The sequence below is a fragment of the Numida meleagris genome, chromosome 1, assembly GCF_002078875.1.
Source record: "Numida meleagris isolate 19003 breed g44 Domestic line chromosome 1, NumMel1.0, whole genome shotgun sequence".
Classification (NCBI taxonomy): Eukaryota; Metazoa; Chordata; class Aves; order Galliformes; family Numididae; genus Numida; species Numida meleagris.
In genome coordinates this window covers 111,187,690-111,203,941 of record NC_034409.1, presented here as the reverse complement: position 1 = coordinate 111,203,941, position 16,252 = coordinate 111,187,690, and the positions used below count along the sequence as shown (strand labels likewise).

The 16,252-nt window shown below is 43.3% G+C and overlaps 1 protein-coding gene across 1 annotated transcript; it reads right to left on the bottom strand.

The window, feature by feature from the left end:
- DYNLT3 (dynein light chain Tctex-type 3) lies at positions 8,848-16,252 on the bottom strand. Its single transcript, XM_021407936.1, has 5 exons — positions 16,099-16,252; positions 15,573-15,614; positions 13,577-13,700; positions 12,177-12,254; positions 8,848-11,414 (listed from the first exon to the last, which is right to left on the bottom strand). Exons 1-5 carry the CDS (start codon positions 16,126-16,128, stop codon positions 11,338-11,340), a joined length of 351 nt encoding a protein of 116 aa, XP_021263611.1. The 5' UTR covers positions 16,129-16,252; the 3' UTR covers positions 8,848-11,337.

The following is a 16,252-nucleotide window of genomic DNA, read 5'->3' as shown; positions in this document are numbered from 1 at the left end:
GCAGATTCTTTTGCTGTCAAATTCCTGGCTCCGAAGGGCCTCCTCTGGAAACAAAAAGTGGCTTCTTGCCTTTGGGAGACTGCACATGGTATTCAGCAGTTTAAGGAAAGTTACCTGGCACATGACTGATGCAAGAAGCAGCAGCAAGATTTTCTGAAAGGCAGGAACATCCCAAGGCTGCTCTTGTAGACAGCCAGGGGAGGCAGTGCAAGGGAGGAGGGATGGCAGCCAGAGGCAGAAGTCAGGACTTGACAGATCTCCGTCTTTCATTGATGATGGTCTATTGCCACCCCAAAACTCTTCCCACACCAGTACCAAGTCACTGACTTGCTGGGTGCCAAACTAAATGAGCTATTGGGATTGCTCAGGCAGAGCTCCGCCACTGCCCATGCTTGTGGAGGGCTTTGGATACCTTCAGAATCATCCTCAGTTCCAGTGGGGTCTGAACATTAGCCATGGCTCCCTCATTAAGGCTGTCCTTCTACAGTATCCTCCAGTCTTATCTTTGCTTCCTCTGTAGGGATGATTCTAAAAGAAATGAGCACCTCTTATCCCTCCTGACACAATCAGCAGTGACAGGAATGTAGCCCATGTGATATGCAGTATTGAACTCAAGCTGCACCTAAGTTTATAGAGAAGATTGAAGCCCGATCTGTCCTTCCATCCAGCTACAAAAATTCCCTATTCAAATGAAAAATGCTCTGCTGATGGCTAGAAGAGCCAGTTGGTACTGGATTAGTAAAATAAACACTTCATCTAATGGAAAGAATTAGCAGTTCAATTCAAAGGGCTGAAGAGAGAAACTGGTCTCACTTGTGGCTTTCAGTCAGCGTTTTTTACTTTCCTTCTTATGTAATATTTTGTCTGTCTCCCTAAATGCAGTCATCTGAAATAAGAAGTTAATTAATTAATCAATATCCTTAAATATAGTTAAAGAACCTGATCCTCTGGAGTGCTGGGCAGTTCCCATTTTTCCATCTTAATTTTGGAAACGAGGGGGTTCTGGAGGATGCAAGGCACCTGGTCATATGTGGTTAATATACTTGAGACCTCAATATGCACTGGGTCTCATCTTGTCCTCCTTCCTTCCCTGGTAAATACTTGCAAAGCTGCACACATGCAAAGGAAATCCAAGTTTTCATAAGTTTTAACCTATAATAAAGACACTGTTCTGCCTGTTCACCATCACCCATCTCCCAAGGGGAAACCAGGCTAGTTGCGAAATGGGGCTTCCTCTTTTCAGTCCTGTAAGACTTTCTCTGCTGGGTGGAGACTGTCTGCATTTCAGTCCTCAAACAATGGGTTAAACCAAATTAGAAACCAAAAAAAAGCCCAACCAAAAAGTTGCCTGTCAAACACTTTTGCAGGTTCCTTCTCTATTTTTGAATATTCTTAACAAATTAATTTTTTCTGTTTTTATTTTTCCATCTTTCAGTGTGGGTTTCCATTTGTTGGCTCTTTTTTGTTGTTGTTGTTGAATTCATAACTGGATGTAAGCCCTCACACTTCAAGGACAAATGTATGCATGCTCAAAGGAAGTTTGTAGCGAATATTAAGATGCTAACGGTTTTAAGAACTTGCAGCATCAAATGCTCACATCTGACTGTGTACAACAGCGGCAGCTCCACAGATGCAAGCCAGTGTAGTTATTTGTCATGAAGCACACATTCATTTTGGCATTGATAGAGACCCTAGCAAGCCACTGGTCTCATTTACATTCACCACACACAAGCTGGATCAGACAAGCAGAAAAATTAATAACGGCAGAGTAGAAAAGTGTTGAAAGAATTGCAGAAATCTTACAAATGCCTTCCAGCTGTGCACCAGATCTGCACTTCTGCTAAGTCCATCCCTCTCTTTCCACTGGTGCTCTTCTGCCTGGCCACTGCATGGGTCTCTCTCTGCTCACTCAGCTACCCGGGATTTCTCTCCATTCATCCTCTTCTACCAACTGCTGCTTCACTCACCCACTTCATCTTGCTCCCCAGCACTTTAAATCTCTGGAGAACCCTCACTTCCCGCAGTGCTTGTGATGGTTTTGCAAGTGCTTGGCCCACTGCAACTGCAGGGAGAGGCACAGGGGGCTTTGCTCCGAGCATTAAGCAGTGCAGCACATGTCTCACAGGACATGATTCAGCTGCAGCCTTCCCTGTTACTACAGATGGGCCAGGGCTGTAGGCAGCTGTGTATTGCCCAGACAGACTGTTTTGTTTACCTCTTGTAATATTTTGTCTCCACATTTAACTATTGTGTTTGGGTTTTTTATCATTATTATTTTAAATTCTACATCAAAGATTTATGAGCTCCTATGTTTTTAAAAAAACACATGTAAGTCAACTTGTGCCACTGTGGTTTAACCTGGCTGGCAGCTCAGCACCACACAGCTCATTCTCCCTCAGTGAGACGGGGAGGGAACTGGAAAATAGCTAAAACCTGTGGGCTGAGATAGTTTAACAGGGCAGAAAAGGAAGGGAAAATAATAATAATAAAAGAATTTCACAAATCAATGATACACAATGTGATTGCTCACCACCCACTAACCAATGCCCAGCCGGTCCCTGAGCAGTGTCAGCCTTTCCCTCCCCTTCCTCCCCCCCCGCCAGCTCCCCCAGTTTTATGGTTCAGCGCGATGCCAGCTGCTATGGGACATCCCTTTGGGCAGTCTGTGTCAGCTGTCCTGCCTGCATTCTCCTGGCTCCTTCCACACCCCAGCTCTTCACTGGCAGGGCAGCGTCAGAAGCTGAAACATCCCTGGCTCTGTGTAAGCACCGCTCAACAACAACTAATACATCACCGTGCTATCAACATTGTTCTTGTCCTAAGTTCAAAACACAGCACCATACCAGCTGGGAGGGAGAAAGCTATCCCAGCCAAAACCAGGACAGGTGTTAAGACCAGAAAATAAGAAAATATCATTGACCTTGTCTTTTATGGCCTTCAGAACAAGTGGATTGTGGAGATATCTTTGGTCAAGTAACTCCGAAATAAAGTGTAAGTGTTTCTTACATAATTATTGTCTTTTCGTATGTCTGTGAGTTACAGTGGACCATGAAAAAGTCCAAGATTTACACTGTTCTCTCCTTGTGTGATTGAGAGCACTGAGAAAACTATGGTAGAATTTTCCTCAGTACCAGCTGGGTCCAGAAATGGCATAGGGAATAATGAGGACAGGGCAATTACCATCGTCTCTTTGCAGTTACTAGGCCAAAATGCTGTTGCCAATGCTAGCATTAACACGAGAGCGCTTTGACAGAGCAGGAGCCTGGTTTCATCTAAGAGCCTTGCCACTTCTCTAAACTGAAGAGATTTCTACCCCACAGAGCCAAAGCACAAGCAAATACCTTTGCAGTGTGGCCCAGGGCTGGGTAAGCTCCCATGAGCAGCTAGCGAAGACTGTTGCTGCTGTGGTTTTACCACCCTCTTGGCCTTTCTCTCATACTTCCCTTTCATCTACGATAACTGATGCAGGGTCAAGCCTGTTTTCAGGTGGCAAATTCACACAAGCTCTCTGAGATCTGAGCCTTCCTCAAATAGCAGCAAGGATATAATCAGAAAAGACTGTCAAACAAGAAGGAAACACCTTCTAGAACAACCTCCCTGAGCAGACAGATAAAGAGCCCTGTACATCATCAGCAGCTTCCTCCTGCTCCAAAATTGTGAAAGTTCCTCTCATCTGTTAAAAGTCCATGAAATACTCTCACTGTACCAGTGTTGCAAATGGCTGAGTAAATACATGGGTCCTCTTCCATCACTGTTGTCTGTCTCACACGTGCACAAATCAATGCACTCAACAGCAAAGATTCAATGCTACAAACCAAAATAAATAATAAAAAGATTGCATAAAAGATAGCAACACGGGCGGCAACAAAATGCTATTTATAGAGTACTAACTAATGCTCAGTTACCCAATACTACTTTGCTTTCAGTTTACAGAAAACCTCTAAAGACCACAGTCTCTGCCACGGCTATTGCTGCAGCTGCAAGTCCTTTCGCTGCTACTTCATACCCTAAGACAGGCAGCAAAACCCACATTGTAAATGTAGCCAGGGAACCTTGCCTAAAGTTACTTCCTGTTGTTGGGTTCACAAATGCCCCGATGCCTTTATTTGAATTAATCTGTCTGATGTTCAGCTGGTACCAAACTAGAAACCACCAGAATGAATGAAGTTACCAGCTGGGGATGCCAGTCACATCACTGCCTGAGGCTTTCCAGCAGCCCCACATTGTGTGATGAACATTTATCCAAGCAACAGCTCTGAACATCAGCTCTGCTCTGCAGCAACCACAGTGATATGAGCGTTTGTCTGAATTTTTCATAACAAGGCCAATATATTAGTGTATTTACAGGACTTAGCCAGAGCTCTTTGCTGATATGTCACAAGAAGACAATATCCTATTTGAGCCCTTTATGTACTGATTCTGTAGGAACCTATATGCTCTAAACCACTCCAGGGTGATGTTGGTGATGGCTAGCAGGATACGGGTATCAATGATGGACTGGAGATATGTTCCCTATAGCAACGTTTGGGGAGACAATCTTGAGACTGGAAGAGACTGGGACCAGCAGTAACTAAGGGAGACAATGACAGTGTGCATATGAGCCTTCACTCATGAAGCTGGATGGGGAAAACGGCAACACCAAGCCGTTAAGCTGGAGAAAAAGCTGCATTTCTCAGTCAGAGGGCAATACAGACAGCTTACTATTAGGAAAATCCATCAGGTACACTTACATGTATGTAAGCAACAGAAACTAGCCCCAAACCCAGGAAAATTATTAAAATCCTTCCGTTATTTTCAAGTCATTTGCAGAGACCAAGCTGCAACCCATTCAGGTTGCCACTTCCCCTTCAGAAGTAACAGATGTTATTTAGCTGATGTCCACAGCCACCTACTTTGTTTCAAGGTGCTGAGCCTTCCCTTCTCCCTCTACCAATGCACAAAAACACTATCCATCACCACCTAATGGAGACAGCTTTTGCATGTTGTAACCACAGAAGAAAGTTCTGTCAGCAAATTCTGTGGGCCCAAGCTAGCGCTTTATGTACTGACTGGCTATTTATTCTTGACAAGGAAAGTGTCAGTGGGAAAGGCTGCACAGGGCTGCCCTTTCTTATCTTGTAAATGCCACACAAGCTGTAAAGCAAAACTCTCACTTTTTTTGTGTCTTTCTCCACCCAACTCCAGAATATTCTCGTCTTTAAAAAAAATCAATACAATCTCTTGCAAATGCAACTACCAGCCCTCCTTCACTTCCACCTCTTACCAAAAAAAGTATTTTATACTATTACTGATGCTTCCAATTGTCATCTTAAACGTTCTCTGCTCTTACTTTTAACTTGGTTCAACTCTCAAAATACTGTCACTACAGTTTCTAAGCAGGCAGATCCTCAGCCCTCTGGTGTTGCTCTTTTTGACTTATCAGTCAGCATCAACATGCCTATCTTTGTCCAAGATCTTAATTTCCCTTTGCCTGGTACCAAGTACACCATATCATCAGGTTTGCTCAGGGTCTGTGCTTGCGATGCAGCCCAAACTCCCTGATACCCATGTCACCTGCCTGCTGGCTCACATGCAGGTTGAGCTGCAAACCAGTTGACTTACCAAACCAAGACTTACAGAGGGACTAGCATCACTTCCCTCCATGATTACTGTGGCTCCCTTTTGTCCACACTGGAGAATCTCTCCCTCACACATCCTTCCTGAACACTACTGCAGGTCTTACTTCTAGTCCATCACTGACAGTTGTACCTCTTCCCTCAGCCCTTTTTTCTCCAGCAGCACAAATACACTCAGCTCACACTGATTTCATGGCTGTTCATAGCCTACCTCCTATGTGCCTACCAAAGTGAGAGCCAGAAACACTGTGCTCCACCAGATCATGACATCATTCTCCCATTCCCATTGTTTAAACTGTCAGCAGGCATCCTTTGAAGGTCTGATCACTCTTAAGAGAAGTTCCCTGTAAAATTCTACAAAGCTAGCTCATTAACTGCCCTAAATACCACCTGTTTTCAGCAGTTTTCTGGAGACAGTCCAGCTGTAATTAGGACAACGAGCCAAAACTAGCAGCCAGTTTCTCAGACAGCTGGGCCAATAATTTCACATTTAGCACTCTTCTGAGAGCCTGCTTGTCCCTCCTGAGTTGGTCCAAAGGCCTTGGGCTCTCATGTCTTTCCTGCTATTGTGATGTGCAAGCCCTCTGTCCATTCCTGGCTCTGCCCACACGCTCTCTGTCTTGAGCTTGAGACAACTGCTGGACTCAAACATTGACTGCCTCTTGTCTTTGCAGTCCAACTGAACAGCATTCAGAGAGCAGCTACGCTTTTGTTTTATGTCTGAATAATATCCAGTGGGACATTGTTCCCAATTCAGCTGCATATCAGCTGACTGGGAGTTTGCCCATCATTTACATCTGCCTACATACGTATCAACAAAAATAAAACACCTGGAGACCTGTATTCTTTCTCAAGTTTCAGTCTCAGCTGTCCCTTACTCTGCTTTCTCTTCTTTGCTTTTCTCATTTCAGGTTTGGCTTCTCAGTGAGAAAAAACCATGCAAATTTTTACAACATTGCACAGCCCCCTGGCCAGCTTCAGCAAGTGAGAGAAGGAGGCTGGCTATATATAATGCCAAGTCTATTTTTAATTCCCAAGCATCTGTTCAGTATCAATAGATATTGTTGTGGACAGTGATGTTTCTCCTCTCAAGAGGAAGTATTTAAATTGTAGAATCATAAAATATCCCGAGTTGAAGGGACCCACAAGGATCATCGAGTCCAGCTCTGTGCTGCACACAGCACCACCCAAAATCAAACCCTACGTTTGAGAGCATTGTCCAGATGCTCCCAGAACTCCGGCACTCGGGGCCGTACCCACCGCCCTCTGGTGCAGAATCTTTCCCTAACCCCCAGCTGCCCCTCCCCTGACACAGCTCCATGCCGTTCCCTCGGGCACTGTCGCTGTCACAGAGAGCAGAGCTCAGCGCTGCCCCTCCACTCCCCCAACACTAGAATTAAAAGCGTGTCATACATAGGCATGTGTACAGAAAGCGTACTTCTGTGAGGCCCGAGAGAGCCTCATAAAAAACGGCTGAAGCCGGAATGTGCAATTTGCAGAGCTCACAGTGACCCCACAAGAGCTCACAGTCCCCACAAGAAAGCAGAAAGGGCAGCAGGGTGCTATCTGCCAGCCAGCAGTGATGGGACAGCTCCGCAGAAAACACGTTTCAAGTAGAAGGACGTGGTGCTCGGGGGCATGATTTAGCGGTGGGATGTTAAGAGTTAGGGTAGTATGGTTAGGTTGAGGCTGGACTTGATGATCTTGAGGGTCTTTTCCAACCTGAGCAGTTCTATGACTCCATGATCTCACAGTACCGGAGCAGGGTGACAGCGATTTCTCGCCCGCCCCACCGCTGTCCCCCGCCTCGGCCTCCCGCCCCGCAGCGCCGCCTGCCGGCAGCTGGCAGTGCCGGCACCTGGCTTCCAGTACAGGCAAACTGCAATAAACCATCACATACAGAAGAATATATTTAAAATTGTAACGTCACCACAAAACTCGCCTGTCTTTCCCTCATATGTCCACGCTATGGTATGGCCCACTAGGCCTATGTGCTTGATTCCAACTACTGTGTGTTACTGCAAGCCCGACTGTCCATTAATTCTTGGTCAGACAGTGGATGAGGAGTTACACAGAAGCTTGTAGCTGTCCCTCTAGTGCTATTCTGTTCCCTCTTAAAAAACCTTTTATAACAAACATGCTGACACAATATGCTTCCCATCTTTCAAGACGAAGGCTCTAGGAACAGATGAGCTAAAGCCTCCAGTTACTTGGTAGTGACATAGACTAATCACAGCAGAAAAATATCTCCCAGTGGCATTAGACTGCAGCCTTCCCTCCATTACATGGGAAAAAGAAACTGCACCCCCCACAAGGCAAAGCACGCCGCTCCCTTGCCTGGCACAGGCCTATAGGCCAGAGCACCTCCACTGCAGCTGGGTTTGTCACTGCAGTCACTGGATATTGCATCCAGGCTCACTCACCTAGAGACAAACTGCCTTTAGCCTGGGACACAAGCAGAGCCTACTGGCTTGGGATATTCTGATGTAGGATTTGATCTGCTCAGCACTTAGTAACAGCATGATTTAAAAAATCCCCCCTGGAATTAAATGTGAGCAAACTGACCAGGTCAGCCTGTACAAGAGCAAGCAAGGTGCATCACCATAATCAGTTAAGAACCGCTCATTATAGGATTTGCTGCACTCCTCTCTGAAGGACCTGCGGTTCGTATTAGAGCAAAGCCCTGTTTTCCCTGTATGGCAGCTACTGAACTAATGCATACAGGCTAGTGATAACGTTCTCTCTTTTACAGTGTGTTTAAACTGTCAGCCAAATGTAAAATAAATAGGCTAGCTACAAGCTGGAAATTCAGTGGCTTCTACAAAGTGCTTTAGATTGCATGAATACAAACTGACCATAAAAGGATTTGCACTTGTTTCCTTGGGCAAGTATAAAGGGAAGACAGACATCATACCTTCCCTTTCACACATTTGAAAACAAAATTCTTAAATGCCTTTTTGCAGGAGAGGAGTAATAGGTGTCTTCACTCATGAAGTCATACATAGGATCACTAGCTCCACATATATGGGCTATAAGTTGATGCACATTCTTTTGTCCCACTAAAAAGGCCTACATCGTTAACAATAACTTACTGCCATGATTATAAAAATTAAGGAAAACACTCTATTGATAGAAAGCACTATTGAAATGTCACTGCACATTCCCATGTTCTGCAACCCAGTTTCATACTTGAAAAGAAACTACTTCGGAAATGAAGCAGTGGTGGTCAGAATTCATTTTGAGAAATGTATTAAACACAAGTACTTGTCTGTATGCACAAACGAGGGTGAGGAGTGGAAAGATGGAAAAGAAGTCAACTGTTCTAGGATATGATGAAGAATGCAAATACTTTTCCCAGAACTTTGTAGTAATCTTCCTGGAGCAACAACAACTGTCTCTTGCATCACCATGACAAACAGAACAAGGAATAGATCTGAGTAAACAAAGAGGTATGGGAAATCAGCTGACATTTGGGAATTAGCCTTTGATGAGTCTTGTCTCTAATACGCTCACAACTTGAATAACATTCCCACGTTCTCATTATTGCATACAAGTGAAGGAAAGTAAGATAAATACTGTTCTCGATCACCGTTTGCATTGATCAAACACAAAAGGCAAAGATACAACTAAGGCAAGTCTTTCGTTTTTGATTTTGGTAGGAAGAAAAAATGAAGCAGTCTTACAATTAAGCAGCATTTTCCAGGTTTCTTTTGCAGCAGAACCTTCACCAAGCCTCATTAAACTGATAGTCCTCTCAGTGCATCTTATTTTCAAGTAAAGCAGAAACACCAAATACGTTACAAACAGCAGAACGGAGTATTTCATCTGATCATGGCACCTGAATGCCAATTAAATAGGGATAATGGCCACCACTACTTTTACATCTCATGCTATACCAACCCTACCAAAACTTTTTCTAGTTGCTGCTCCACTTACCTTTCCCACTTTGTGCAATTCTGAAAACCAGTGAAACTCTGCATTTTTGTGAGTTTCACAACTCAGCTCTTAAGTGGCAGCACCACGTTCAGAAATCGCCGTCCTAACCCTAACAATGTTGAATTACTACATATCTGAAGGTCAGTACACTACACATATACATCTTCACACTATGCTTGCCTTTAAGGCAAAGGTAACATTACAGTGCTTAGTTTTGCTTGCACTCAGGTAAAAGCAGAACTCTACTTGTTTGCGAAGCACGAGCTTTTCAACAGCATTGTGAATTACATGTTCCATTTGTATATAGTCTCACAGCAGCTACATGAATACACAATTTAAGCAAAGACACAATTTTTAGCTTACTCTTTGTACAGGTCACTTGCTATACATCCGAACAGTTATCAGAAAACCAAATAAAACTGCGTAACAGTGCTTTAATACTCATATGTTAGAACTGCAGGACAGCCTTTCAGCTGTTAGGTAGTTACCAGTCTCTTCCAAGGACATGCAGTAATGAAGAAAAAACTCTATCCTTAAGCAGCATCTGATAAAACAACTTAATGTAGCTGCCACTTAGTGGCAGCAGTCATTCAGGCATTTTTGGTATTGATACATCTTTATCACAGACATTGTGCATTAATGAAGAAAAGTGTAGGCCCCAATCTAGCAAATACTTGTGCAAATGCTTTTCTTCCATGTGGAATAATTCAAGTTAAGACTCATCAGATGAGCAAATTTAAGAACTCGTATAAATCTTCATAGGATGGGAATTCTTAGTGCTTAAAATACAACAATTTTTTAATAGGATTATGATTCTAGATTTAGAGAATATAGGAAATACTCACATATATATATGTTGTCTTAAGATAAATGGTTTCAAAGGTAACAAGAGCCTCTAGAAATGTGTGTACCTTCTCTGAACAACTCAGTCCCATTTGGGGAAATGAGGGCCAACTCTTACTACCCTTGCTCCTGGCTAGTTTTGCATTGCAGGAGGACTCAATAAAGTGCATGTCACAGATTATGTAGTCAGGGAATAAAATCAAATGCAAGTACCTTCAGAATGCTTTAGGAAGGACAAATTATGAATTCAATGCTAATGCCTGATCCATTGAATTGATAACAAACATAATACTGTTCATTCTGAAGAAAAATTAGTATTCTTGTTAGGCCTAGGTATATTGCACCTTTGCCCTAGTGAAGTCATCCTCTGCCTTAAGGAGGAAAGCTTGTATGGATCCAATCTCAATGCAGAAGTTCAAGCTTGACTGAAGAGTGATGCTCATGCAATCTGAAAGGCACCAGCATTCAATAAGAAAGTCAGCTATATTTAATCAAACATGAAGCACTTGATACTGTTTACAGTATGTGCACTCTGAATTGCATCCATAATTTGTTCCCAAAGGCACCAGAATCCTGAGAGGTCTTGCTTGCCCTTTCACCTTTTTCTTTGATTAGATATGTTCCTCTTGAATAAAGTGTCTTTGATATTAGCTTTGATGTAAAGTCTATTGATCTTTGTGGCATCTTCTCATTAACATACTTCTGAATATTTAAATTATGAAAACCTGCTTTCTCTCTTTCTTTTTTTGATCAATTTCAAATAATTAATCTATGAGAACTGGCTTAGACTGTATGCCCTCTCTAGAGAACTTCTGTCTGCTATACCATTTCTTAATGAAAAAATATATATATATATACATATAACTATTTGAAATATTTAGCCATGTGTTTGGAACATTTTCTTTAAAGGCTTCGGTGTTGCTTATATTTATCTTCCAGTCAGCTACAGGATAATAGCAACAGCAAACACGTTGACAATGCAGTTCATTGTTCGGTTTTCCCATCTCACTGTGCAGGTCCCTAGAAGAGATCAATACAATTTTTTACAAAACATAAAAAAAATAATTCCAGCCCCTTTATTACATTCATTTTATCTCAGTGTAAACTATGTTCAAGTAGGAGGAATAACACAGCTGTGATTTAAGGTAATTATTATTATTGACATATTGGCTCCAGTTAGACTAAATTCCTCAAAACATTTGTATTAACTTGGACATTGTCTACTACCTAAATACCAGGAGGGAAATGAGCTGACAATCTCTTTTTAAAAGCTGGATTATTATACCCTGAACTTTAGAACTAATTTAGATGTTAGAAAGCGCATGAAAAGCCTATAAACTGACTTGATAGTTAGGCAGTTGAAAAACATACTGTAGTCAAACTGTTTCTATTATTACCAAATTTTGTTCTCCTTCAGAGTAGCACTGTCTCTTCACAGCAGACAGACAGATATGCTTAGGACAATGCACTTGTTTTTACTGAAAATAATGTTTTACTGCCTCTTCAATTGATCAGTGGTTACTGAAGAGGATTAATTTTTTTTATTATTGTTTAAATAAGAAGGCATTTCTCCATTGGCTTTGTAGCACCTCCAAAGCAGTCATTCCTAATGCAGACACAGATTGTTGACAAAACATTTTTCCTGGGATTGTAAACAAGGGTTTAATTCTGGAACCTACTGCTTCTGTAATCACTCTTCCGACACTTCAACCGAACCATTACAATTGAGCAAGAGATACCATTTCTTTTACTGCAGCATTTAATGTGAGTGAGGAAGCCTACCATCAGTTGTAGTATCCCAGAAGCACGAGCTTGCTGTGTGGAGACCAGCTCCGCATCTCTGCATCACTGCACAGGTTACTGAAAGATACAGTCATAAAACCACAGCTTTCATTATTGAAGAGGTGAATCGTTCACAATTTCTGAACTCCAGCTTATGATATTTTTTCAAATGGCTGTCAGGCAGCATTCAGCTAAGTCAACACCTATTTTGACATTTCCATCACTCCCAGTATTTTCCTCAAGAACTCGGTATTTGATTCATGATTATCTTTAGTCACGTAAAGACAATGGCTTTAACAAAATGCTCGCTAATAGGATTGTGCTTTCTATCTTTTAAACTGCTTAGATACAGCTTCTGTCAGGTGCGCCTCAGAACTGGGTTCCAAGTGCTGTCCTCACAGGTACAACAGAAGTCATTCTGGACGAGAGCTGCTTCCCAAAGGTAGCGCTGGCTGCTCTCTGAAACCACACTGTGGTAATATGGCATTTCTAGACTGACCTGTAACTGCTGTAAAAACATTAAGTTTGAATTGAAGACTCTAAAAACAGACCAGAGTGCAAACACTTGCTTTGGTTCTTTCGTGAAGCGTTGATGTAATAGCATTTTAAACATGCACTTTTCTCCATTTCTCTTCCATAGATGTGCACAGAAAAATAACAGGACATGAAGTAGCTTAGAGGACTGAAAATCTTGTAAAAGTCTGTACTTATAAGAAGCGTAATAAAATGCTTTTATTTAAAAAAAATTAAGAAGTATCTGTGTAGCAGAAATGCCAAGTAACAGCTTGAATCAGTGATGGAGCACCTGGTGGGAAGGCAGGGCCAACCCAGGGGAGCTCGGGTGCATGCAATGTACCTGAGCGATCAGAAGGGGTGGAGCCAGGATCCACCCCTTCCCAGACCTCATTTAAAGGTTGACAGTGAAGGTAAGGGCATCTTGTTGGAGATCCCTGCCTACCTGAGGCCTTCCAAGGGTAAGGGGATTCTTTCCTTTGTTTCTGTGTCCACAGCTGCTGTGTTTGATTTTATCATCACTTGCTGTGGCCTAGGACTTTGCTACTATACTATCATTGCTGCGCTTTCCATAATGTTACAATCTATTTCCTGAACTGATACCACAACATTGATATAATTGTTTTAAGACTGCTTAAGAGTCAGGGAAGACTGTGTAATATGTTATCTTCTGTACTGTTGACAGCATGCTTGGCCTAAGTAAATCTGCCATAGCTTTACCATAAGTATTACTAAAAACCTCTATAAGAGTTGAAGTATCTGTTCTGCTTTGTTTACAGTTTAACAATTAAACTCTTCTACTGAGTACAGCACTGCGTGGAAACGAACCTTTCAGCATTTACTCACTGTGACTGTAAAAGGGTAAAAGCATGGGTACTTCTACTTACCAATGTACTTATACGTTTTTCCTAGTTTTACCAAATGCGTCAGCGACTGTTCCACTATAGCTGCAGTCCACTGGTTGACTTTGTTGTGATTGTAATCTGCTTTGCCTAAAACACTTTCTATGCACTAAAACAGAGCGGGGGAAAAACAGTTACAGTAAATAGAGGAAACTTCAAAATGTAAAGGTTCAAGATGTCTTGTATAAGAACTGCATCTGGCAACTGGCTTACTTTCAATCACTTCTGCTCATCAGGTCCCAGTTGCTGAACGGGAAGTAAAATGAGCTTTCTTGGGAAATTATTTTTAGTATATACTTACCTCACTACTACATACAGAAAACTGAGGCTCTGAGTAAAAATTTGGTGTGGGAAAGAGCTTGGCCGCATGCCTTAATTGCCAAGTGAAACCACAGGATACCAGTGGAAATACTAACGTGCTGCCCCTTCCCTCCCCCAATGGTTCTCAATGACTGCCTACTCCAGCTTGGCTTTTATGTGCTGCTGCAGTAGGAATTGTACTACTCTGATCAATAACATTTACGTGGGCTGGGCAGCCCTTCAGAGTTTTTGAGCAATAATCCAGAATCTTCAGAAAGCCAGAGCCCCCGTAGCAAAACACAAATCCCAGCTTAAATGATAAGGCAGATGTAAAAGCAACAGATGCTTAAGTGTTGCGTCCTGCAGCACTAAAATGCCTGAAAAGTGCATATCCTCCCACAGCTTTAGATTGGCCAATACTTGCTTAAACTCAAGGTGACTGAAAAACAGAAACCTGCTGTCTAACTGTAATTCTTAAATAGCGTTCTCTTTTCCTATAGAAATTCAGAATTGTGTACTCATGGAAATTGTATTATAGCAGTGTAAAAGAAATGTACATGTGTAATGGGTAAGTAAAACAAAGCTATGTTCTCTGATCCAGTAGACTATGCATGCACCACCCACTAACATGCTGTGCAAGAGATTTGTGCTCCAGATCCTAGGAAACCCAATTAGTTCTGATCCCATTGTATAAAGCTAGACACTGACTTGATGGAAACAAACACAAAACAGGACAACAGTGCTCAGTGGTGCCACGGGGACTCTAGCCTTTTCCAGAAATGTATCCAATACCAGTACTCCTCATATCCAGTCGAGCTTTCTATCAGAGACAGAAACATTTGGCTCTGCTCCCAGCCTCAGATGTAAAAAGAAAGAGAATCTGTGATACTGTATCTGGCCTCTCTAAGCAGTGCCAGTTATGTAAGGGCCGAATTGTCATTCACCTGACAGCTGAGGGCTTGCTGCTGTGACCTGGAGCAGCTCAAGAAGCACTGCCCTGTCATGGCAGGGCAGGTAGGAAAGGGCCTGCACAGGCCCTCTAGAAATTTCCTTATAGAAACAGTACTGCCCTGTAAAATGTGAAAGTATCTGTATGCCACAGTCTCTTTGTTAACCATGTTATCAGGCACTTAATTTAGACTGGCAGGCTACTCACTTTCAGCCTGCTCTTTTTGTGCAAAAATTATTTTTTTTAAATATTGATAAATAACAAGCTCATGTTGTCCAACCTGTTGCTCCAGCCAAAGTTAAACTTCCAAGTGTGACCTCAAGGCTGCTCAAGACTTTGTACAGGCAGTTTTTTTTTTTTTAAGTCTCCAAAGATGGAGACTTCCCAGCTCCCTGCAGCCTGCTCCAGTGATCACCTACTCTCTAGCAGGATAAAGGGGAAAAAAATAAAACAGAACGAATTTCCTATGCAATCTGTGACTGTCTTCCCCCATCCTTCCAAGGTAAAGCAAATTCTGTCCCTCTCTCAGTCACCTTCTCCCCCTTAGATAGTTGAAGACAAGAATTAACTGAAGCTTTAAGCAGTTCCAAATGAAGGTCTGATTTCATTTGATTTAAATAATAGTTTATATTTTGTATAAGTTTGAATCTATCAGGGATGATTAATTAAAATCTCTTTTCACTATATTGCAAAATATAGAGTTTCTTTGAAATGTGAGCCATGAACACCTACCTCCTTAACTATGTTGTGGGCCTCGTCAGCATTGAAGATCATCTGTAATAAGTAAAAATCAATTATTTTTGGCACACCCAAGAAACTTTCCCTACAGCTCTCATGTACCCTATTTTCTACTCATTCTGACTCCTCAGAACTCAGCTTGGCTTCTAGAGAAAACCTGGCACGTCCGCCTCTGCCATCTGCTTCTCTGTGCCCATCGGTTCCAAACAAATGGGCAAGGGCGCAAATCTCAAGGACAGCGACTTCCCTGTGAGTTTCCAATAGAAAAGGGCTGCTACAGATCCGAAAACGGAGCCCGAGGGGGGAAAAGGCCGCTCGGCTCCTTCCACGAGGCCCCACCTCCCAGCGTGGCACGACGACGGCGGCTGCCGGACGCCGCCAGTGCCCGCTCAGCCCCCAAACCCGTCGGTCCGCCCCGCTCCGGGGGCACGGGACACCGCAGAGCCCCAGCCGCGCCCCCGCCCGCTGCTGTCCCGGCGCCGGGCTCCCGTCCGGACGGGGCCGCGCGGAGAGCCCCTACCTCGTCGTTGTGGGGGTGAAAGTCCTCCATGGCCCCGGCTCGGGCGGCGGCGGTTCCGGCAGCGGCAGCTCCTCCGAGTCCTGCGCGGCTCCTCCTCCGCGGGGCGGTGCTGCCGGAGGGCCCGGCGGGCGGCGCTGCGGCCCGGGAGACACCT